Consider the following 26,830-nt stretch of genomic DNA (forward strand, 5'->3'; position numbering starts at 1 on the left):
ACTGCAACATGCATGGCAAAAATAATAACAAGGCTAAGATGGTCATCACAACTGGAATTACTGTACCGGTTATCCAATATCCCCATCCCCCGGATAGGCTGTCCAACCATTGAAACCATGTTGCATCTACCGGTGTGGGTTCACGAACTGATTCTCTCATGTGCTTCACAACGCCGGTGACATTGTCTGCATAATCTGGAATTGAAAAACAACAAGATACTCCGAGCATTTTTCACACTCCTCCTTTCTCTGCTGTTAATATATCCAAAGCAAGTCTATGTTGCACGACGGCAACTCTCATTTTCTTTAATTCGTTAGAGATTAAGTTTAAAGCTTGTGCTGTGTCATTTTCCAAGGAAAGAACTTGCCATGCCAGACCATTAATTTTATTAAGAGCAACAGTAGTACCGGTTCCTGTAAACAAACCTGCTAGGGACCATCCCACGTTTTCCCAAGGAGTAGTCCATGGATCACTAATTTTATGGCCTGCATAATAATTTGGCAGTTTTACTTCCCTTTTATGTCTATTCAAAGATGTGGCCAGATTTGTCTTTTCCATTATGCTAGTTCCTGTGGACAAAATAGCAGCATAACAACAACCTTTCCATTCCCCTGCATCTAAATGGTAATATGCAGTTTCACCACAAACCCACACCATTCCTGGTGAACTGTCTAAGTGTGAAAATGGACATTCAAATCCCTCAGTAGTTTTATTGAGATATTGTATGGTGCAATTATGATGTCCGTTATTTGATTGAGACAAAGTAACTTCATTTCTACAATCGGACATTCCTACTATATGTCTGCCTGATTTGGAACACACACATAATTCTGCGGGACGAGCATTTACATAAAATGCAGGACCTTGAAAAGGTTCTCCTGTATACGAACAGTTATAGTCTCGCATTACGGATGTTGGTGGTCTTCCTTCTCGAATATTCAGAGTCATTTGTACTATTAGAGACATTTGTTTTGGCATCTCGTAGTTACCATCATCATTTAAAATCATGTCTGTTGTAGGCAGTTAATTTCTCTCTAATTTTACTTCTTAATTTAGGATTATACCAGTGATTATTATACTTATTAGGATTAGAATAATCGTTGTTCCACGCAGTCTACCTGGCTGCCTGAACGGGTGCCCTGGCCTGTTAGGTTCTATCATTTAAGAATTTAAGAATATCTGGGCCAAACACAATAAGGGCTTCTGTAAGTGTGCACGCAGTATAGGAATTGATATCTAAGAATTCCATGGGAAATTTGCTTAGGATAACAATTTTTCCCTTTTTCCTTTTAAGAATAGAATTTGGCCCTCAATGCACCTCAGGGGAAGCTACAGAGTCAGCACTGTTGGCTCAATGGGCCTCCTATCTTCTTGCTTTGGGTGGCCCCCACCTCACGAAAGGTAGTTCTTTCCTCAGCTTAGTCAGTGCTTTCTCCACCCTGAGGTGTAGTAAGTGAATCCCCTGTTGAGATTCTATGTTAAATTGGAGCTTGCCTGCTCTCATGAAGAACACAACTTCAGTCTAGAAGCGTTTATCCACTGTGGCTGGTAGTCCGTCAGAACTCCTGTCCGTGTAACGACAATCACAGTTGCTGGTCCGTGGTACTTTGGTTCTCCAACCTTTGTTGGCTTCAGATTCCTCACAAAGACCTTTTGTCCTGGAACAAAGTTATGAGTAGGCTGCTCTGAGGGAAGAGCAAGGCAAAAAGAAACATCAGCACATATAGAATTTAACTTTTCGACTAGGGAAGTCACATAGTCCTCCTGGATCACCTTCAGATCACCTAAAGAAGAAGTACCAGACCGGCCTTTGACCCACGGGGTCGGGAAAGGTCTACCCATTAGTATTTAGAACGGTTACAATTTTGTCGTGGAAGATGGGGTCATTCTTATTTCTGCCAAGACTGCGGGCAATAAATCAAGCCACTTTCTTCCTGTATCGAGTACAGCTTTTGTTAGTCGTGTTTTCAGTGTTCGATTACCTCTCTCCACGACTGCTGCACTTTGCGGATGATATGGAATATTAAAATGCCAATCAATAGACAATGTTTTTGCTAAGAGCTGTGTTACCTTTGACGTGAAACTCGTCCTGTTATCCGATTCCAATCTGGCCGGTACGCCCCACCTGGGCACAATCTCCTTTGTTAAGATTTTTACCACTGTTTTAGCATCTTCCTTTGCGCATGGAAATGCTTCAGGCCACTTTGAGAATCGATCAACAATTACCAAAAGATATTTTAAATAACCTAGTGGCGCATGTGCGTAAAATCAATTTGTAAATGTTGAAAAGGAGCTTCCGGATGTGTCAATGCATCGTGCTTAGCTGATTTGTGCGGATTTACCTGAGCACTTGTTAAGCATGCATCCAAAACAAGCTTTGCTGTTCTATGAACATCGGCTATACAGTACAATTGATTAATTGCTTGAACTACTTTTGCACAACTGGTGTGAACAACCTTTGCGGCTTCATCAGCCCTTCTGTTGCCTATAGTCTGTTCATCCTCCCCCGAAGCGTGACCCTTGACCTTTACTATGGCCACTTCGAGCGGAAGCTGAACTGCTTCAGTTACCTGTCCTATCAGATTTGCATGTGCAATTGGCTTTCCATCAGCAGTTTTAAAACTTCTCGCTTCCCACATTCTGGCATAATGGTGAAGAACACTCCAGGCATACAGAGAATCGGTGTGAATTGTTACTCTCTTTCCTGTCATCAGCTCACAGGCCCGTATTAATGCCATCAACTCTGCAGCTTGAGCTGAATTGAAATCTAGAGCAAAAGCTTCTTTTACCTCTCCTGACTCGGAAACCACAGAATAGCCACAGAGGTAGACCCCGTCAGATGGCTTTGAACAAGAACCATCAACATAAATGTGTTCTCCCCCCTCTAGGGGCGATTCCAACAGATCGAACCTTACTCGAAAATGTTAGGGTTATCTCACATAAATTAGAACCGACATCTCTCTGTGAGTCTAGAGTTTCAGGCCTGGAGACAAAGTTTGACACAGACACAAGTGCTTGTTCAATCAGAGTCCAATGTTTATTGTTTTCAGACTAATATTTATATGTTTGAAAAAGGAGGTGTCATATAAAACCACCAAAACAGTGGAAAATCACCAGACTTTCTGTTTAGTCTTTCCTCCTGAACAATCAGATATGATTACAAATTCATTATTACAATAACAGAACAATCGTCCATAGGCATCATTAGGAACCTTGATATGGAGAACAACAGATACTTATATCAACATAAGACAGCATGACATGATAGAACTTTCAACGAGGTTAAACAACAAGAATGAAAGGCACATCTTATATGAATAGAAGCTAATATTAATAGGAATGAATACATATGATACATGAACTTTGTATTAAACACAGATGCAATATTTGTAGAGGACAGGACGAAATCCAGATTCTCACATAAACATATTTAGAATCTATGAGTTAGAATGGTTCAATGTGTGCAAGCTCAATAATAAAACTAAATTTTTCTCGGTGCATTTGCACTCTCTCGCGCACACTCAACCCCTCTCGCGCACAGTCAATCCCTCTCGCGCACACTCAACTGTCATGATTCCACCTCACCTTGTCAGGTATTTCTTGGTCTAGAGGTGGAATCATACAGGATCCTATGTTTCATGTGGGAGAGAGACGATTTCTTCTCTCTCTGGTCTGCGTCATCGTTCCTACCCTCCTGTTTCCTAGTTTGTGTTAATTAGCTTACCTTGATTGTTTATCCCTTGTACCTGTTCCCTCTTGGTTTCTCTCCCTATAAGAGTCCTCATGTTTCATTGTCCTGTGCTCGTTCATTGTATATGATACCCCATGTGTATTTATGCCCTTGCCCTTGCCCTTTGTCTTTGTCAAGTGTTTGTTAGTCTAGTGTTTAGTGAGTCCTTGTGCTGTATCTTGTTATTGTTGTCTGTTCCTGTTTTACCCCCTCGTGGGTCTTTGTTTTGCCTTTGTCTTGTTTTCCCCATCGAGGGTTTTTGCTTTGTTCCTGTTTTATGTTATCATTAAAGTCTTGTTAACCCCTCAACCATCTGTGTCTGCCATCTCCTGCCTGCAATTGGGTTCGTCCTTGAGAGTTCCGTGACATCAACCCCTCTCGCGCACACTCAACCCCTCTCTCTGCATTCGCTTTACTTTTGTCAACTTCCGCGCCTCATATCCAGACTCTTGAAAACTCCCCTGTTATTTTCCCGGCCGAATGCTCGAGCCCCGTTCCCTATTTGATTCTGAACTGTTGAGTACTTATTGTGATATTCTGCCGTTGTGAATAAAACCATATTTTTGTGACACTGCGATTGACTCTCGTCCTTCTGGCAAAACAGTAGCACCATCCTTCTTGAAGATCTTAAGATTTCATCTGAAACTTAAAATTTATAAAATAAAACAGTGTAGAACTATGACAATTGAAGATGAAGATATTGATTGTTTTTTTTTCTTATTCCTGGTTTTAAAAGTTTAACCCTAAACCAGATTTAGTACATGTTTGATATTTTTTATGCCAAAAATATCAAAAGGAGTTACTAATACAAACATGAAAGATTTTCTGTCACACCAGATCGTAGACACACAGACATATCCAGAAAATCAGTCAGGATGAAAATCCCAACCCTTTTTTGGGGGTCATTGTCTTAAGACTATACCATTTGTTAGAAACGCACCCCTTATATGTGACACAATGATAAAATGGTGACCCAAAAACTTTAATCATTTATCAGATAAAAATCGTAAACTTGGAACCAACTTACTCTTAGATGAAACAACACATAACCATTATCAGGTTGACATGCCAGAAGATTGAAAACTACGGATAGGCCTACAACAACAAGAGTCGTAAAATATAAACGGTCAAACAAGATTGACAGATTATAAAAACCCACCTTACTTTGATTCACTGGTCATATGACTTGCCTGAGATAGTAGGGGGACAGTCACACTTTGAGAAGATTGCAAACCTCAAGTCTCAATTTACTCATAGCACGTTAAAAGCCATAAATCAAGGAAACAACACTCTTAGAAGAAAATTCCCCATAAATCATTTATTTTATCTCTCTAATTTAAAGTATTTCACAAATAGCCTATAGTAAAATCAAACAGGATGAACACACATTTTTTGATTAGGGAGAGATGAGGGGGGTGTAGGTAGTTAGACCCACTGAAGGAAGGGTTGGGGACAGAGGAGTCCCCACCAACAGCCATAAATCATAACTGTCATCAAGATTGACAGGCCATAAAAGTCTCCGTTTGAGTGATTGGTTGACAGAACTTTGACAGGGGGTCATAAACCAATCAACCTTTTTACACACAGTAGCCTATATGATAACACTACTCACAATAATACACAATAATGTCTTTGGCATCAAACAATATAATGTTGTAACTTTATAACATCAACTTAAAGTGCTGGAATGTATAAGATGCTGTAGGCTTAGTTATTGAGCATATAATATGCAAATATCACAGAAGATTCCAGAGCATGTGTCTGCACAAACCAGCCTGAGGAAATAAAAATGTAATCTTGTTATGATGGTAAAGCTTCTTGACATGATTTGACGAAGCCTGTCATCTTCACTTATATGCAAATGCAGTCTCTCTGATGCTTAAGTTTAGAGATTCAACGAGTTCTTGATAAAACAGTTTAAGTTCTTTTGCTTATTTCTAGGTTCCTGAAATCAACAAACATTGATATTGATACTATAGTAAATACATGAAACATGTGTAACAAGTGCACCGATAAATAATGTATTACTAAATGTCTTTGTTCTGATGAAAACAGAGACATTTATTAGGAAGAATGCTAATAACCAAACAGATCTTGCCCCCATTAACCCCCATTGTAGGAAAAGTTACTTTATAAATTTTGTTGTTCTGTTGAACACAAAAGAAGACATTTACGTCAAAAGACTCAGAGCTGTTCTTTGAACGTTTCGAAAACAAGTGTGCAAATAATTGTGGCCAACATGTTTTGGAGAAAAACTTTTTGGGAATTTTCTAGATTGTTTTAAGGGAGTAGCAATGCTAATTGAATTGCAAAACCCGGCATATGCTGGGTTAGGTAAATTTGAATGCTGGCTTGTGCTGGTGTAAATTGGTCATGTGCTAGTCCTTAGCTGGTTTAAGCTGGTCATGTGCTGTTAACTCACCGGCTTAAACCAGCTAAGGAACAGCAAACCAACACAAACCAGCAGACCAGCATCAAAACATACCTAACCCAGGACATGCTGTTTTTTTCACCAGGGTTCTCAGATCGTATTTACCTTTATTTTTGTACTTTATTTTTGTTCTTTGATTATAATAGAAAAATAAATGAGTTAAACTAGTAAACACTGTAAAAACTAAATGATGCTTAGTTGTAGATGTACTGATGTAGAAAGATTTATTTTTAGGTGGAGTTGGGGGCTGTGGTTATTGGCAGGGGATAGAAAATATTATTAGGCAAGTAAAAAATAGCAGAAGTCCATGATAAAATTAAAACGAAGATGCCAAAAGAAACATTTGCATGTATGTAAGAGTTTGTACAGGTGTGTACAGGTAAGAGCAGGGGGCGGAGCTGACTGAGCAGATAAGAGACTGGAGACGAGGATGATCACTCACACTAGAATCGCGCAGTTGAGTGTTGACATACAGTCTATCCATCCATACATTTGAGAACAATGAACCTGTTTGAGAAGCAGGAGATTGAGTTTAAATACGAAACTGAATCAAGAAAATCAAGCTTGTCTGAATCTTATTCGAAGGTCTTTGAGCGAGTGAAGAGCCCAACCTTTGAGTTTCCCTCTGAAACCCAACTAGAGGATGGACCCTACGTGGATTCCACTTTTAATTTTCACTCCGACGTGATTTTAAAACGACCCAAGGTGAGTTGACATCCCAAAAATCTAATCTTCATGTCCTGAAAAAGATTCAGAAAAGATCTCATGGCTGATGAGATGTTAAGAATGTAAAAAACTGAGTTCAGAGTTCAGTCTGTTTTAATGAAGATGCTGTAGCGTCATCATTAGGTTAACCCAGATTATTTTGACAGTTCCAGTCTCTTTAGTTTCTGTTTTAATTTTTATGGTCAAAACATTGAAACACGTCCATAGTTAATATGAAGATATTTAGAAAAAAAATAGTTTTTCAAAGATAATATAATGAAATAGGAACAAAACACAATAATACTGCACAATCATGCAAAATGGTTTAACTTTGAGTGCTGGATGTATCTGCCAAATGCGCAAATGTAATGCAATGTGTGACGGCAAATACCACAGGTGATGTCCGGGCACGCATCTGCACAAACCACCCAGAGGACATTATTTTAAATCTTGTAATGATGGTTTGATTTCATGACATGATTTAATGAAGCTTGTCATCTTCACTGCTTACGTTTAGAGAGTCATGGAGTTCTTGATGCTACATTTTAAGTTCTTGTGCTCATTTCTAGGTTCCTTGAATCATTGGACATAGATGGTTTTCTACAGATCTTGGTATTTTAAATAATGCCAGGAGATACAAATGGTGATTCACATGGTGATTCAAAAGGTTCTTTTGATGCCATAGAAGAACATTTTGGTTCCAAAAGAACCTTCAATGTCTGAAGAACCATTCTGTTTCAAAAAAGTTCTTTGTGCTGAAAAAAGCTTCTTCAGATTAATAAAAAGTAAGAACAAAGTTCTTGGTTCTTTTTGGAACCTTTTAAGCATCTTTTTTTTTTGGGTGTCCATTGCTCCAGGTTTACATCTGTGATATCAAACATTTATTTATGGGAAATTTACAAGTATTTGTCAATGTGTCCTGTGCCATGGACAGCAACTATTTCAATTTTTGGCTATTTTATATCATAAGTATAAATATTAATATCAAGTTTTAAACATGAGGCTCCTCTTGTAACAGTGCAAATTTTCTTGTATGCGCATGTCTTCATGTTTTCCTTGTTAAATTGTGTTCCAAGAAATCCAGATATTTGTATCTATGAATATTAACAATATAAAATAATACATTATTAAAAGTTTGTTTTCTAACTTTTTGCTATGTAAAAAACACAGGATTCATGTAGTTATACATATGTTTTTCTGTTCCACATTTCCAGTCTTTTTGTTTTCTCAACATTTGTGTTTCAAAGAAGGTGTTCTTTGTGTTCTTGTGTTCCTTGTGTTCCAAGAGAAATATGAGCATCGGACCATCCAAGCTCAGACCACTACATCCCCAACCAAGAACAAAGACGGACTATTTGTCTTATTAATGCTGAAGTTACAATATTTGGTATTAAATGCTAAACTAAAATCACATGTAACCAGTTTGAGTGCAGCTATGACACTTCAGAGGGGATCTGGCCCTCCCGGTTGAGCCTGGTTTCTCCCGAGGTTTTTTTCTCCATTAATCAATCATTGGAGTTTGGGTGCCTTTGCCACAGCAGGGCAGTGTTGGCCTGTTCACCGGGAGACTGCATTCATTCATTTATTTATTTAATTAGAAATTAGATATTATTTATTAGAATGATCTTACTCGTTGTATAAATACCATGCACTGTGCTGTGTTTTAACTTTTCTGTTTTTCCTGTTTGCCCCTGTAAAGCTGCTTTGAAACAATACACATTGTGAAAAGTGCTATATAAATAAACTTGAATTGAATTGAATTGTTCTTTATAAAGATCCATTGTTTTTTTTCACTTCTGTCTCACCTGCAGGAGATCTGCGAGTCTCCTCAGTTCATCGTGGATGGAGCCACACATTTGGACATCTGCCAAGGAGATCTGAGTGAGATTTGCTAAATCATGAATCATTTAACCAATAAGAGTCCAGATTGACAATGTAAAGGTGCTTCAGGTTCAAGTGGTTCATAAAAGCTGCTGAGGTATCAGATAGATGAGATATTTAGTACAGTAGTGCTTCTCAGTGGTGTGCGTGTCCTGAAAAAATAAAATAACAAACGTTTAATTTATTCTTGTACAGAGCACAGTTTGGTATTGTGTCTCTTGGCTCCTTGAAGCAAACAATTTTTTGGAGCAGATGGAAATTCATTAAGCAGAGAATGTTATTGTGTTGTATTGCTGTGTCACAGATGACTGCTGGTTCTTGTCGGCGGTGGCGTCCCTCTCACTATATCCGTCTCTAATGGAACGTGTTGTCCCACCGGGTCAAAGCTTTCAGCAGGGATACAACGGCTGCTTCTTCTTTCAGGTTTGTGTCACATGATAGCAAACGATGTGAAGATGTTCTTGAAGTTCACATGGGGTAATGGGTGCGGTTGTGTCTGTAGTTTTGGCAGTATGGCGAGTGGTGTAAGGTTCGACCGTTTGCCCATGCGTGATGGCCAGCTGATGTTTCTGAAGTCTTCAAACAAAAACGAGTTCTGGACCTCATTGCTGGAAAAAGCTTATGCCAAGTTAGTGATAATATGAGAGAAATGAATGCACATCAACAGCCTTTATTTTTTGTGTGTTGACTGCATCATCTTGACTTCATCTCTCTCTGTCTGTCTGTCTCAGGCTGAAGGGTGGATATACCGCTCTGAACATGGGTTTTTCTCACGAGGCGATGGCGGACATGACTGGTGGGATTACAGAGTTCATCCGTTTGGCGCCTTCGTCCTGCAATCTGGGCCTTTTCATACGCCGCCTGTTGCAGAAAGGAGCTCTCATCAACTGCTCCACATCCAAGGTGTACTGTCTCTTTAAGGCACTTATTTAAAGGGACAGTCACCACACAGTAAAAATGTTTGTTGTAGTTATGCAGCCAGTTGCCAGTAATTTATGGAAGATTTATCTAATTTATTGGCAAAATTTTGAAAGATAAAAGAACATTAATCGCTAGCAAGTCTATAGAAAAAACTATAACAAAATAACAGCCTCATGCAAAGCATTCTGGGAACCAGAAGTCCTCATCATACTATTTCTAATTTTGGTTCGCAGAATGCTTCGCATGAGACAGTTATTTTCTAGATTTTCTGTGAACATCAAGACTTGTTAATGGTTTCAATGTAGCTATATACAGTATGTTGAACGATTTTTATTTCAGTTCATGAATACGCAGTCAAATGTGTTTTCACGACCATGTTAATGGTAATTTTCATGTGATAGTATGTAGTCAAACTTTTAATTTTCTAGCCCATCTGTTTGAAGATTCGGATGTGGGCTATAAACATTGCATATGCACAATAGAGGCACCGAACTGCATATGCACACTTCAAGGATAACATGTGCTAGGTTTAAAACATGAAGCTCTTTTTGTAAGAATACACATATTGTGCATGTCTTCGTGTTTTACTTGTTAAAGGATTTAAACTGTGTTCCAGGAAATCCAGATATTTTGATCTGTTATCTCTGCTCTGTTTCGATTGTGTAGGGATCTTTTGGGGAAAATAATGGATTTGGGATTATAAACGGTCATGCTTATTCTGTCACGGGTCTGGAGATGGTAAGACAAATTACCTGTCGTTCCACGCTACCTCCTTTTACACCCATAACTCCAGCAGAGGGCGCCATGAAATAAAGAAATAGAGGGTGCGATATCACATGCATAGAATTGCTAGATGATGTTTTACATTTGCTAAAATGTGCTGTACTTCACAGCGAAACTGGTGTAACTTTATACCACCACGAATTGTACTTGATTCAGGGACTTCCATTTCCAGTATTGATTTTAAATCATTTTAAAGGATGGTACATTTTCGATGGAACAACCCGCCCTCTACTGGACAATATCACACTGCAGTGTCTCAGTCAACCTTTGATTTATGCGTTTTAGATACAAACTGAAACTGGTCCTGTTGAGCTGGTGCGGATTTACAACCCGTGGGGTAAAACTGAGTGGGAGGGACCCTGGAGTGACAAATATGGGTATTAGTTTATTTTTTTGTTTAATTGTGTGTATTCAATCGTAAGTTTGCTCTGCTTTAGTTGTAACTTTTGTATGTGTTTGTATTGAGGTTGTGAATTTGTATGTAGGATCGAGTGGGTTAGGGTGAGCAAGGAAGAGCAGAACCGAGTGCAGAGAAAAAATCTGGAGGATGGGGAATTTTGGTGAGCCTAACCCTAACTCAGGCCATTTTATGATTGGTTTACATATGGTTATCTCTCTCTCTCTTCATCAGGATGGCTCTGTCTGACTTCCAGCACAACTTTCAGGAAATGGAGGTGTGTCACCTGAGCGATGACACGTTGAGTGCATGCGGCGCCATCAAGCGCCCTTGGCACTGCACATCGTATCACGGAAAATGGATCCCTTTTCAAGGTACAAAACCGTGCATATATACACATACACAAACTAACATATACACATATAATTTTTGAGTGTGTGTATGTGTGTGCAGATCCACAGCAGTACAAGCTCACGCTGCTGGAGGAGGACGATGACCCCAGTGACCCAGAGCTAACATGCTCTTTCCTGTTGGCGCTCATGCAAAAACAACATCGTAACCTTCTGATGTGTGTAGATTTGCGGGTATACAAGGTACAAGTGTTTGTTTGTTTCTGTTTTATATATATCATTATTATGATCTCAGATGATGCTTTCAAAAATGAACTGCACTTTCTCAAACGTGTGTTTGTGATGAGGTGGGATCTGAGGGTGAACCTGTGATCCAGTTCACTAACAAACATTTCCGGGAGGTTGTGTTGCGCGAACGCTTGGCACCTGGTCATTACATCATCATTCCTGCCACCTCAGAGACCAATAGGACGGGAGAATATCTCCTGAGAGTTCTGACGGAAAAAGGAAACCCCACCGTGTAGGAGACTCGCACGCTCACATCTCTGTCGAAGATTGAATGAAAAATGAAAATTTGAAAAGAGATGCATTTATTAACTAAGTTATTTTTCTCTCACTTGATGTTGTTTCTTCTCAATCATTTTAAATGAACATCTAAGTTGAGAGCTAAATGAAACGCAACTGATACCTGTATGTTGATGAATGTCTGTGCTTCCAGGCCTGTTGAGAAGCCTGTAACGGATATAACGTCATTCTCTGGGGTAAAAATTACAAAATGATTTGGCATAAATATGGCATTACTGTTGTGATGATTTCTTTTTATCATACACTTGTTTCATTTTTCTTTTTTGTAGCCATTGTCTCCATGTCTGTCAGGACTGCCGTCTATTACTGAAGCTAAAGATCTCTTCATGAAACACTGTACCAAGGTGAAAACATGTTACCCCTCTGCATATTGCATGCGTATAATTACAGTATACGTGTGTTTATGGTTTGTACATGTGTGTCTGTAGGGATCTTTCTGTAGGCCACTGGATCTGTATAATCTGCTGACGGAAGCAATCGCAAATGGAGGTGAGAACATGTTTTCATTTAACTCTTTTTTGTGTTTTTCATCTCTGTAATGCTTTTCATATAGATTTGCATGTTAACGCATAAAGCTGTTGGCAAGAGAGGTAAGGTTTACAGTTCCGCTTACAGTATTTGTATTAGTACAGCGAGAAGTGATGAAAACTTCGCAGGACGTGAACCGGTAACCAGTGAGGAAGTTTCGTGACAGTTTCTCTTTTTCTTTTGGTTCAGTCTTTGGAGGCAGTGAGAAGAAATTGAGTTTGGAGATGTGCAAGAGCTTTGTGGTGCTCATGGACGTATCCTCCACGCTATGTCCTAACAAGTATGCTTGACAGCGTAGTGTTGATTTTCACAGTTAATAATTAGCTTTGCTTCCTCAATTTAAACTTGTTATAGATTTAAAGGGACAGTGTACCTTAAAAAATCTGTTATCGTTCATTCACCCTAATGTTGTTCAAAATTGTATATGACTCTTTCTACTGTGAAACACAAAAGAAGAGATTATGAGAAATAGTTTTGTGCCCATATGTAAGAAGTCAATGTTATTTGGTGATCAACATTCTTAAAAATATTTTTGACAGAAAGTCAGACAGGTTTGAAATTGCTTCAGGGTAGTTAGTTTTATTTTTAGGTCAACCAACATATCTTAATAATGTGGTTATTATTGTTCCTCAACACATTCACATTATTATGATAAAGGGTAGTAAGCAGTATTTTATACTGTGTGTTAATAGATTTGGAATATAGCCAGTGTCTTATCTCGGTTGCGTGAGGTGTGTGAGTGTGGGTGTGCTGGTTTAAGGTGCGTTTGAACAGATTGGGTGGAGATCGGTATGTTACCTTAACTCCACCAATCAGAGCAAAGGAACGGGTCATCTCGACTGGATGGAATTCCAGGCATTGTGGGAAAAACTCAGACAGTGGACGGTGAGGATGTTTCTCTGTTTGATGAAATAAAGTATTTGGGTTTTGTTCAGGATTGTTAACGCTGTGTTGTTGTGTGTTGAGTAAACCCAAAATCATCGGTTAACCTTTTACCCCTGACCTGTTCACTGCTCTGCTGTGACCTGATGGAGAGAGAAATTAACTACATATTACTTAATATTGTAAATATTTAAAAAAAAATCATTTGAATCATCTTTCAATAGTCATAAAGAAGCATATACATTGAGAGGGCTTTAGAGAGTTTTAGAGCAAAAGATTGTGCCACCATCTTTTTGTTTTCTAGTGTATCTTCATGAAATTCGACAAAAACAAGAATCACACGCTGGAGCACAAAGAAGTCCCAGACGCTCTAACAGCAGCAGGTGAAACTGACACATTCATATAAATGTACACACACACACCCTTTATACACACACGCACACACACACACACAATGACATAAAAGTTAATTTCTTCAGAATACTGATGAAGTGATGGGTATCATATTACAATGATATCAGGCTAGTGAATCTGTTCTTTTTTGTGTTAACACACCTAGCTGTCAGATGTCGGTTCGTTCATGTGTTGTGTTTCTCTGTGATCGTCTGCTCTGGTCTAGGCATAAAGGTGGATGATTTCATTCTGCAGCTGATCAGCCTGCGTTACACAGAGCCAGATATGACCGTCAGTTTCCCAGGATTCCTCTTCCTGCTCCTCAAACTGGCCTGCATGATCAGTAAGAGAACAAGCACACATCACAGTAAACTCTAACTGCACAACTGTAAAGATGTTTTTGAAAGACGAAATGTACCAAATTTCACACAAATACATAGCTACAGGACATACTGTTCAAAGCATACATCCACCTTCTGTCATATGTTATACAAATTGTCAAATATTTCAACACAAATTTAAAATGATACAATACAAATAATACAAACAAATGATAATCTGTTTAAAATTAGGATTCAATTTATATGGCCGCTGTATATACTGTTTTTTTTTTTTGTCTTTTGCAGGTAAGTTTCGGTCCTTTGATATCATGGAGATGGGAAGTATTACAATTAAATGCCGTCAGGTAAAAAACTCCATGAGAACCCTCAATACAAACACATTGTGTATTCCTAACTTTAAAACTCTTTGATGTATGTAATCCAGCCCTTATAATTCTTCATTAGTGATTTTGTGACATGACAACATTGAGTAAAATCTTTAAAATATTCATGAAATCCTTCCTTTTTATTTGTAGTTCTTGACTATGACCATGTACAACTGAACTCATACCAGCTGTGGGACTCTCGCGTGGAGCTACTGTACACAACATCTTCATCTGGGCATGTTCCAGCCAAGTTTACACGTCAGGGTCTACAGTTTGATGTATACCACACAGCAGATGAAAGACACATCATGAATGTGCTTCACTGAATCATTTTACTATGAAAATTGGCATCCTTAATATTTCTCGTTTCTGCATGTTGACATCAGATTTTTTATTATTTTACATTTTTTATTTATGCATGTTCATATTAGTTACATTTTCTTTTAGATTTTTTATTTTTGCATGATGACATCAGTTTTTATATACTTTTCTCATTGACCGTTGGCAGTTTTTGAACTATCGTATGATAGCCGATAGTGTAACAAAAATTACTTTATCGACCGATACCGATTATTGGCCGTTATATTGATGCATCTCTAGTTTTTTTTTCTTTACATTAAAATTTTTGCATGATGGTGTCAGGTTTTTTACATTTTTCATTTTTGCAGGTTGACATCGGTTTTGTTTAGAGATACACCGATACAAATTTCTCCATCGATAGGCAATAACTCTGTGTCCGTAGTTGACGATGTTTGAAATTCTGAATTCTAAAGATTATTCTTAACTCTTTGAATGTTATTAATTCATATAATGAACATCAAACTGGTGATGTTTCTTTACATTTTCTTTACACATAGCACAAATTCATAGCATTTCTGGTCCTTGATTGTCAGGATATATTGACCCGGATCATCGCTGTATCTTTCAATAGCTGATAGCGTGAAAATTTGACGTTATCGACCGATTATTGGCCGTTATATCGGTGCGTCTCTAGTTTTTCTTTATTTTATATCTTTGATTTCTGCATGTTGACATCAGTTTTTCTTCAGATTTAACCAAATGTTTCTAATTCATGCCATTTACACAATTGTGATTTTCTTACATTTCCCTCCTTGTCTGTACCGGTGGCCTGTTCTGTTCATATGAATACATTTTCACAGCATATATGAGTGAAAATGATAACAAACAATAAACACATTCAAATTGTGCAGTTCGTGAATTGTCTGTAAGCATTGGATCTGTAAAATATCCATGTTGTGTTAATAACCATCGCTGCTAGTTTGAATTGCAAATCAATAAATCACTAAAACATTTGCATTTAGATCAACAGATACTAGAATAGGTTCTCTATAAATCACCTTCTAATAAATAATTCAGATTGTGTTTATTATGAGAAAATGAACCAGAGGTTCTATTCTTTGGTTTGTTGTTAAATAAAAGCAATGTAAACAGCATATGCTCACTGGGCCTATACAACTGATGCTGACCCACTTCACGTCTTGTCTGACAGACCATGAAATTTTGGGATTAAGCAGTTTATATCTGGCTGAGAGTCCGTCCCTTTCTAACCACAATAAAATCAAGGCATACGTGTTTATGCATTGTCAAAAACCTATGCGTGTTATTAAACCTAAAAGTGTGACATTTCGATCAAAGTTAAAGAAACAACAAAGGGGCTGGTGAGTGTTTGGTGGAAAGTGCATAAATAATTGATTAACTCTTCCTGTTTGTCAGGGAGCGTGTATGTGTGTGCCTGTGTAAGAACAGAAGACAGACAAAAACAAACAAATGTCTTGTTTTAATTACTAACTAACTATAACTAAATAACAATGAACAACAGTGATGAACAGATATTCATACATAATAATTTTATTTTTTAAATTTATATTGTAAATATTAACAATTATTATTTTACAGATTTTCAAATGTACACAAAATAATATAATTTATTGTCAGTTAATATATAGGCAAAAATATTTTCTGAGTTTCAGGGTATAATTTGTTTTATATTAAAATGTTGATTATTTGATCATTGTTTTAAATCTCAGATTTCCGATGTGTTCTTTCAGACCTCACCGTTAACATTCTCATATAATAAACAAAAGTTACATTTGATATTCTCCAAATATTATAATGACACCATACCGGCCGTTTGGTGGGCGTAGCTACGATCGGATATCTCGTGAATAAAAGACGACGTAAATTAAATATTCATGAGTCTCTAGGCCTACCTCCTCCTCAGTGGGAGCGGCGCGTCCCTCTCCTACTCCATTTTTGTCTGACGGGTGGTGGTGAAACGCACTCTCGGCGGGGATACTGTCAGTCCACGCAGCGGATAGCATACTTAACACCCAGCGACAAAAGGCTTTGAGGGCGACGAACACGACAAGTTTTTTTGTTCGTTTACCTTTCAGGTAGAGTCCTTGAGGTGCACTCAGGTTTCTGACATGGTAGATTATCACGCCGCTACTAATAATCCAGTCCAATATTCGTCGGGCGCGCAACAGACCTACATGGAGCAAGAAAACGACTGGGACCGAGACATGCTGCTCGACCCGGCCTGGGAGAGACAGCAAAGGAAGGTAAGTGTTTGGACGGGTTTGGGGGATCGGGAAAGATCGAGGATCGCCGCAGGGGCCTGTGAGGGGTTAGAGGAGCCCGTGTGGAATGGATTAGAGATTTGTCTTAATTGTATTTTGCAGTATGCATTGCATGATTTATTACTAGTTGGGCATTTTATTTGTGTGTGTGTGTGTGAGCGAGTGAGTGATTGAGTGTGTTTTTAAACAAAAGCGCGCGTTTCGAGTGTAACAATGTATCAGAATCTTGCGTGCGTGCGTCAGAGAGATACACTGTAACGGCTGAACCTGTTTTACTAGCGCCAGTTTCATTCGCTACTGGATATTTTCTTCGTCTCGGTTTCATTAGTCAACAGACATCCGGATTTAAAATGGCTGTAGATTTTAGAGCCTAAATTGCCTCAGAAATAATGTTTCTGGTGTTTATCTGCAGTGCTGTGGGTGTAAGATAATATAGGAAAAACATCCTTTCATTTGAGTCTGCTGTGTTTCAGCAGCAAGATTTTTGAATGTGCCCTGGTACTTAATAAACCAATGATTGTGATTGAGGAACATTGAGGAATGCTTCAGGGTTGAATGACGTTTTTTGGGTGTGTGTCCTTTTGGGGCACATTTGAGGTTTTTTGAAATGCGAATGACAGCGTTTCTCAGCGGGACACGGTCGGTTTAACAGAGTTTGGAGGTCAAAGTTTGGCCAGGAGAAAAACCGAGAGCCAATGATTAACTCACCCGAGCCCCGAACTCCACCTTTTACACAGTCTGTGAGAGAGACCATAAACGAGACATTTATTTGACACGAGTGCAGGGACACTGTACATTTCTAAAGCAATATATTTAAACGTGTATCGTCCCTATTACCTTACACCACATTCGTGTCTGTGACAGCATTAGGCTTTGTAAACGGCAATGAAAGTTAACTGAAAAGCCAACAAGTAGTTTTCTACCTGTCAGTCATTTTGTTTTAGGGATTGCTAACGTCCGATTTGCTGACATGGCTTTGGAGGGCGGGGTTTCGTAGAATGGGCGTGTGCTTGAGTTAAGCAATTTCTTAAACACAGTTAAACTCTATATGAAATTAAAATAGTGTTTTTAGACTATGTATGTCTTAGATGGCATCTGTATGATGGTGCAAGTAGAATAAATACATTTGAATCTATACAATATGTCCATGTATAAAATGTATGTGTGTAGCAAATGGTCTGTCACGCTTTGATCATAAATTGACATTTTAACTGCAGAATTTCTATTGCATGTGGGTGGATATTCACAGACAGGCTGAAGTTCACTCATGATTACTAAACCGATGTGTCTTCTTTATCTCCTATTCAAATCCCGTAGTTTCATGATAACGTTACCCAATTTCATGTTACTGAAACAAGGTGTGTGTGATTATTCCTCTGTCATACCCCTTAACAGTGACAGACTGAAATTACTCTAACAAATGCAAAACGCCCTGTGACCGGCAAAGACTTGCCTCTCTGCTCCACCCAAAATGCCTAAAAGGTCTTTCAAATGTCTCTGTCTCCATTAAACAACCTGTTTGGATTGAAAAACTGAGCATATGCGCATTGAAATAAAAGACAGTGGTTTCGCTGGCTGTATCTATGTGGCTGGGTGTTGTGTTTGATAAGAGATGTCTAAGGCAGTCGTTGTGTTTTGTGCTTTGAGGGTTTAATCTGCCCTTTATAATTTCAATATCTGCAGTTTATTAATGACTCTAAGAAAGTTGTTTTATGTGTTCTATCATTGTATCACACTTGATGTTTTCAGCGTGTTCTATTGGGGATGTGCACAAGTCATATTTTCTATATCTTACTGTAATAGTGTTATAAACTGTTGTAGGCTTTTTTAAAAGAACCTGTGTGCGATACAGAGATTTTATCACATACAAGGTGGTTTATGGCATCCTTGGTAAAATCACTGTAACGCATGGCCTCGGGTGCCTTATTGCTTTATTGTTTTGTTTTGTGTTTGGATCTGTTAAGTATTCCAGTCAGTAACTAATATAGACCATCATAAAAATTCTTCAGACATCAGGGCTTACACGGAAGGTTGGTGTTTGTAGAGTACAGTTGATTTAGTAGCTGTGTTTAAAGGTCTCTCTCGCTCTTTCTTTATGCTGGCCTCTTTAAGGTGTTGTAGGAGTGAAATGATCACCGCAGCTAAAGGCTTCTTGAATCTACAAAGACAGTCTTTCTTTTTTAGTTCTACAATGATGCACGTGCTTTATTTAGGGTCTGTTTCACCTCTTCACAGCGCTGTATTTGTTGAGGTTTAGCGTCTTGCGGTATTACGGTAGCCTTGCTTGACGGTCGCTGTCGCGTCCGGTCAATTAAGTATTTGAGTCATAATGTGTATTGTGTTAACAAAGGCAAGGTTTTTAACTTGGCTCTATATGATTAGAGCATGTGTTTTTTAAAAGTTTTATGAACTGTGCTTGTTTATTGTTTTATACTGTTATATGAGGTAGGGGTGGGCGATATGGACAAAAAATTATATCTAGATATTTTTGGTGATTTTAACGATAACGATAATTACACGATATCCATTAAAAATGTGATTTAAAAAGGCAATTTAAATAGATTTAAAAAAAAGAGTTAATTCATCACTGATGATAATAATGGGCACAATGTAAAATGAAAACATTGCTTATTTATTTTCTTTAACATGTAAGTATTGAAGTAAAAACAATTCAAAGACATACAAAATACTAATTGAACTAGTGTAAGAACATCAAACTCTGAGTAAACATTCAGTTGTACACCTCTGCTGTAATGTAAATTGTGCAGCATACAAGCAAGATGAAATAATAATAATAATAATGAACAAATAGCATCTGTAAATAAAGTACTCTGATCTGTAACATATTGCACACAACCATGTGTCCTTAGGGCCTTATTGCCTTACCACCTATGGCCTTATTGAACAAATACCTAACTTCAAGTACTGCCCGGTACAAAGATTGCACAAAAATAAAAAGGAAAATCTGCCCAAAAGGTGCACTTCCAAATCAGATTATCTTAAATAATATAATATACATTTGTTAACAAATGACATCAAAGTAAACAAGGTCCACAATTTACAGACAAATAAAATATAGTCACTATTATTAAAGCACACACTGGCATGGACAGATTCTGAAACTTTATAGAACATTATAGGCAAACTGCTCACTGTTCACATGTAGATTTAGTTCAAATTATGAGCCAAGACAAATCCGTCATGATAATACAGGATGTATTCGGGTTTGTCTTTTAAATGAAAGAGCTTGTTGTGCAGTATTCAGTCGCCGCTTCTGTTCCTCCAGAAGTCGGCTTCGCGCATAAGCTACACAAACACAAGAGCGCGAGGCAACATGACGTCATCGTGGAGTGGGCGGTCAGGTAAACAGTTAAGAAACTCCCCTTCCGCGCTCGCGTTCACGTGCGCCAGGCACGTTCTCGCGTGAATAATTACGATACAGCTCTCTAGTCACAGATTTCGATGGGTCACAGATTTCGGCACAGCGCCGGTGTTCAACTTGCGGGCGGCCATTCGCTTACCATGCCTGTGAGAGAGATGACGACGTGTATGCGCAGAACAGCAATCATGTGACGCCCTGCTGCAGCCTCTGAATGTGTGGCATTTTAATGCGTGTTTTTTCGGAGTAATTTAAATACTCTATAATGAGAATTTGCACATCGTTTACACAACAAACTCGATATTATCGCAGACGATATATATCGGCCACCTCTAATATGAGGTCAACTCATGACATTCGCATGGTTTTTCCATTTGAAAACATCAAAATCAATAAGAAGTAGGCTATTTTCTACACCGGTTTTGAGGCTAGCTCTGCAAATTCTCAGTTTTAATGGGCGTGCCGCATTTAAGAATTTTTAAGTAAACGTTCACTGCTTTGATTGGATAACAGTTTGAGTAGTTGGAGCCTTCTGTGAATATGGTTAGAGACATAACGTTAGGTTACACATCAGCACCATTCACAGTTTTCACACTACATCAGTATTATCTGGAGACCTCCTGTTATTTATAAATGACCTTCCCACATCAGTATTTCATGTGACACGTTTAAATTAAGGCCGATATATTATAGCAGATAAATAATTTCCTCTGGTTAAACTTCTGCTGCATGCTGCTCACAGTTAATATACTGTACAGTAGTGTCTTTCTGTTGTGATCATTCATTTATTGCTATTAGCAAAACATTGTTGCTTGTTGATGTAGGCCCAGTATGTAGATAAAGTATTTACAAATGTGTAAATTATAGGAACTAAAGTATGTTGTTTGAATCAAACAGTTGTCTGAATGCTTTCTGTTTTAAGACCTGTTAGACATGTAAATAATAAAGAAACATTTTCTGGGCTGCTCTGGACGAACATCTACAATTTGTTTATTAAATAAAAATGTACCAGAAAAGTTTGAAGGTTAAAGAACCGTTAACTAGTGAAAAGTAGGCTTGGTACATGATTTTGAGGGAGAAAAAAGAGAACTAATGGTTAGCTTGTTTTCAGTAGTCAATGTTTTCAAATAAAAGCAGTTGATCACTTTTGGCCTTTTGGCTCAGTCTTAGGGAATCTTATATTAATATTGAGATACTGTTTTTTCGGCTATATATCGGTTATCGACTTCCAACGTTAAAGAATTGTCTGTTGTCGTTATCAGCCAACAATATTCACATCGGTGCATCCCTAGTATAGTTTGTAAAGGCTAAAGTTGTTTTGCGTTTAATGATATATGACCGTACCTGTCTGCATGTGAGACCGGTGATCGCAAACTGGAAGAAAGATCACCGCGGTCGCAGGTCTCAAATGTTACGAGACAAATAAACAAACGGGAGATTCCAGGTAACTAATGGATATCACCCAGCATCCGAAATAATACCAAAACACTTCAAAACAGCCTCCATTATTCGCAAACGGTGTATAAAACCTTGAAAAATTATCTATGAGTCCACCAAATCACAGAGATGGTGGTTCACACAGGCTTAAGATCACAGACAACCTCTGCAAGTATTACAAATTATAATACAGGTAATACTAATCTCATGTGAATAGTGCTCAGGGCTCATCACGCGATCTCTAACAAAGCATAGGGACGCATAGTACAAAATGTTTTGCTGCCATAAGATTGCTTAACCATTCCTATCGGATCCAATATTCACGACACGGCACTGCTTTTAAATTTTAGTCTTTCACAAATCCAGTGTCGATCTCTGCCTTGTTCCCGAAGGAATCCTCTGAGAAATGAAACGAACAAACACTGCAAGTTTTTCTCACATGAGCTTGAACGTCTTTAAAAATAAACTTTAACCCCGCATTAGTAATATCGGAATCCGAAGGAAGGTTATGCAGCGACTCTATTTTTTCCACAACCAGGGGTGGCACAATATTAAGCTATTTTTAACGGTATGTTTGTTTTTGCTTGCTCGCTCTATCTAGTTACACGCCACTTCAAAATTGACATTCGTGAACCAGTGGGCGTGGCTAGAGAAGTAGACATTGATATTTTTCTTTAGAGGCGGTGTTCAACCTATCAACGTCGTCATTGGTATGTGCATTCCAGAACCTGCCGTTCGCTGAGCCTGGTGTCAATAACATGTGTAATCTTATTAACAAGGGCGTTTTCAATTCTAACACTTACATGATGTTCGCGTGAATACGATTACCTCCTATATATTTTTTTTTTTTAATTCATCACTCCTTTAATGGGCAGTCGTCCTTTGGTGCCGACTAGCTTTTCTGAAATGTATAAACTGCATAATTTCACTGCCATAATGAAATTACTATTTAATATGAGAATGTAAAATGTGTTTTGTGTTCTTAACATTTTTAGTTTATCTATTGGTTCTTTTTCATTGCATTGTACCTTCTGGGTTAGTAAGAATCTGCTCGGTACAGCTCACTTCACTCCGGCTACGTTTGCTTTTCCACAGCAGTTAAGTGCTCATCGTCATAGTTGGGTTAGCTGCTGTAGCATCATTGTCATCGCAACACATGAGCGGCAGCAAAACAAAAAACTACTAAAAATACCAGAGAGTTTGGGAAATCTTACAGAAAAGAGCAGACAACGGTCATGATTTGCTCAACGATCCACAAGGGTAAGCTAATGTAGCATTCTGCATTGCGTTTAGGGTCTCAATCTCTATATTACAGTCATTTAACGAAATGCCAAAATTACGTATTAAAGCAACCCTAGAGAGTTTTTCGACCTTAAAATAATAATATCTCTGAAATAATTTTAGTGGTTGGACAACCCTTAGCTGGATGAATTATACTGCTGCTGCTACCCAAGCGGCCCTCTATCGGCTGAAATCACACTTGTAACTTTGTTGTGCAGGTAGTTTCACAAACCCCGCCCATCACCTGCTTTACTGCATATGTCACATTTTCCTCGTAGCCTGGGTGAAGTTAGCCAACAGCAAACAATAAGACTAACCGGTCTAGTTCAACACAAGTCTCCAACCCATCAGCATGGAAGAGCTTTCCTGTAGCTCAGTGGTAAGAGCATTGCGATAACGACACAAGGTTGAGGGTTCGATCACAGGGGATTTTACATACCTAAGTATAAATGTATAGGATAATGCAATGTAAGTCGCTTTGATAAAAGCATCTTCCAAATGCATATGTGCTATATGCATCACTTTGTTTGGGTAAAAATAATCCAAAATCAGTTACTGAGCAAGACCAAATATCAATGTTTAAAGCTGTCTCCTTACCTTACCCTGATTCATAACGTTAAGCTTATGATAATAATTTACTACAGCAATAACTACAGCACGAGCACACAATATATCATTGAATTGATTCACTATAAGTTTGTGTTGTTCACATTGTGCACGAACATGCCTATTGCCAACAAAACACAGACATATGATTTAGTTTGACTTGCCGCGTGCGGTTCATGTCTGGCATCTTTTAGCACTGGGACTGCTCCATCTGTCTCCAAATCCAGTTTTATATCCACCGTTTATATAACATTCATCACCGAAATGCAGCGAGCAAACAAACTGGTTGGTGCGATAGTTAGTGCTTTTCTGGGAGAATTGTCCAAAAAAGGACTAAGACTCCTTGTTAAAAAACGGGAATCTCTGTTTGAAAAAAAAATTGCGAAACCTGAACGAACCCTGGCGGAGTGAATCGAGCACAGAAATAAGTCATACGTTCAACTTGTTTTTTGACAAGTTGACCATCTTAAGCTAGAGAAGCCAGGACATCTTACAGGGTAAAGAATGCGTGAAATAGCATGTCACCGCCGCTTTAAGTTACACTTTCAGGTACAATTTTGAGGAAAATGTCAGTTTTCTTTTACTTAAAAACGCACGCGTTAAGATATGAATGTAAAGTTACCTTCAGTTTTATGTTTCAAACATAAATTGCATTCTATAACTTGTCTCTTTATCGCCATCTATTAAAATTTGCATTAACAGGTCGATACGGTTAATGTTAACTTTGTAGTTAAATAAACCGAATAAAGTAATCCTTATGTGTTTGTGGTCACTGAGTTTTTCTTTATAATCATGCTATGAGTTCCTGGAGTTTAGTGTTGTAGCTACACATGCAAACACAACATAAGTGAAACTGACAGAGCAATTAGGACTCAGTTATGCAAATGAGGATTCAGTTATTCATGTGAGGAGCTGGAACTGAATGGACACACTGTTTTAGTTTAGAGTGTAAAGAGTGTAACTGCACAGAAAATTTCTGTATTCCGTGCCTCTGATCGTACTTGACACTGCCAGGTTAAATTACCAGAACCATACATCATTTTCTTAAAATAATGCTGCTTTTAGTAACTAAGTTTATTCCTGTAGAGCGTAACACTTGGTTTAGTGATATTTTGTACTTGTACTGTGTGTCAGTTTTACTGTGGTTTAGTCTCAGACGTTAACATGTTTATTTCACACCATGTTGTCTTTTAGCTGTAAAGTTGGTGTGAGGACATGCGTGTCAGTTGCACCTCTGTATGTGTGAGCTTCTGCTTAGATGAAAGTGTTCGGGAGTTATTGACTACGTTAACATGCGCATCAATAATGCGATTATTTCCAATAATAATAATAATAAGGTCTTAATCGCAGTAACATGATTCCATGACATGAGAACTTCTCTTTGTTCCCGTTTACATGGAAGTTTTATTATTCTGAGTATTTACATTTTTGCAGATGCTTTTATCCAAAGCGACTTGCAATGCATTATCCTATCCTAATCATTTGTTTTTAACCGATCAAACCCATGACATTGCCGTTGTTAGTGCCATGCTCTAACCACTGACCTCAACTCAACTTTATTTACATAGCGCTTTTTACAATTTTACAGGATACAGCACCTACAGGATATATAATATACAGCACAGTGTATTGCCAAAATCCTATTATAATCACATTATTAGGGTGCATGTAAATGTAGTAATTGTTGTAGATATTAGTTTATTTTTTTAGTTTGTTGGATTTGACAATCTGCATAATCACTTGACACTTCCGCTGTGTGCCAGCCTCCAGTCAAAGAATTATAACATCGGTTTAATCTGTGTTGACTTTTTTCTGAAAGGTCATCTGGTTGTGTTCTTCCTGTGTTGCCATTATTACTGATGACACACTTGTACTGTGCATATTTATTTCATGATAAATTACAGAGTCACAAAATCATATTTAAATAGTTTTTTGACAAGACTTTCAGCAGGTATTAAAATGTATATTTCTTGCTTGTTTAAACCACAAGATTGTGTTATATGATAACGTTGGCTAACTTGGCTCACTAGAAGAAAATGTGGATGATTTGGTCACCAAATCATTGTTCACACATCAACATGAATTGAATTGCTCAGCAAGTCCAATTCTGGTTTGTTCTAGTAGATGTTTGGAGAGAGTTCAGGTGTGTCCAATTGAAAACAGCGAGTGGGAGTGACTGATACCGACAGTCATGCTACGAGGCGTTTTGGGGTCTCATTACGTCAACTGACCTGCTTCAGTCACACCCAGCCAAAGAAACACTTCTATAAATACTATCAGAAAAAAAATCTTTCTTGTTTTAAATCTGTTCTCTCTATTTACTCTCTGGGTCTGTCAGCTCTATGTTTTATCTGAGAGAGGTAAAGTTGTGTCAACCGCAAGGATTTTGAAATGACTAATTTTTCTAATCATTAATAATGACCTATGATTTCTCAGTACACTTAATACAAGGAATGATTTCATTATATTCTTTCTTCCAATAGTTCTTTAGAAATATTTTTTTGTAAGCATGTTTTTCACTAATTTTCAAGCAGCATGAAAATAAATCTGTTTTATATATATTTTTATCAATCATCCATATATCAAATTGAATTGCACAGAGTCATTATAATGCCCATTTTTCTCATCTGAGTCACCCAACCAGAAATCAAAGGCATCTATACGTCATCAGTTATACGGATCTCATCTGCCCACACCAAGTGATCACGTCAGCACTCGTAACCGACCTGGCGCTGAGGTCTCGCCTGAAGTTGCCGTTGTTTGGTCACGGAGCTGTGTAGTCTGTCATAAAGTGTTTTGTGTAACTGTGTGATCTTAATGTAACTCTTTATGTCTGTCTGAACAGTCTTTGGTCCAAATTCACATGATGAGAACAATGTCAAAAACATGCTCGCACCGCGTATAACACCGCCTTACTTTTCACCACAAAACAATGAGAAAGAATGAGAAAATTTTGCTCAACAAATTTAGTGCCATTTATGTTTCACCTACATTTATTAATTTAGCGGATGCGTTTATCCAAAGCATGTTACAAATGAGATTAGAAGTTTCTAGAAGTAAGTCTTAATATTTTTGTAGTACGCAATATTGGGGGGGGGTGAGTCCAGGATTTCCCTTTATCGGATCTCTCATAAGTTTAACATCTCGGACAAAAGAGAGCACTGTACATTAAAGGGCTGCAACGCTTCGAGGCAGAGCAATGTTAATCGAGTATTTTTGTGTAATCGAGTGCGT

General features: G+C 38.1%; 2 protein-coding genes across 2 annotated transcripts in view; both read left to right on the forward strand.

Annotated features, from left to right (window-relative positions):
* Positions 1-6,663: 6,663 nt before the first annotated feature.
* LOC130428688 (calpain-3-like) lies at positions 6,664-15,412 on the forward strand. The gene is given in 21 exon segments (XM_056756878.1): positions 6,664-6,867; positions 8,679-8,748; positions 9,053-9,171; positions 9,251-9,279; positions 9,281-9,376; positions 9,480-9,651; positions 10,336-10,407; positions 10,738-10,829; positions 10,938-11,012; positions 11,084-11,223; positions 11,303-11,448; positions 11,547-11,719; positions 11,918-11,960; positions 12,054-12,128; positions 12,213-12,273; positions 12,502-12,566; positions 13,129-13,197; positions 13,499-13,577; positions 13,814-13,930; positions 14,214-14,272; positions 14,444-15,412. Coding segments are annotated over 21 exon segments (1,983 nt in total). The 3' UTR covers positions 14,471-15,412.
* Positions 15,413-16,548: 1,136 nt separating this feature from the next.
* The window catches only part of actn4 (actinin, alpha 4), a 38,118-nt gene continuing 27,836 nt past the window's right edge, over positions 16,549-26,830 (forward strand). The window contains 1 exon segment of the mRNA XM_056755956.1: positions 16,549-16,875. Within this exon segment, the coding sequence (XP_056611934.1) occupies positions 16,741-16,875 (135 nt within the window). The 5' untranslated portion in view covers positions 16,549-16,740.

The sequence above is a fragment of the Triplophysa dalaica genome, chromosome 9 (genome assembly GCF_015846415.1).
Source record: "Triplophysa dalaica isolate WHDGS20190420 chromosome 9, ASM1584641v1, whole genome shotgun sequence".
NCBI lineage: Eukaryota > Metazoa > Chordata > Actinopteri > Cypriniformes > Nemacheilidae > Triplophysa > Triplophysa dalaica.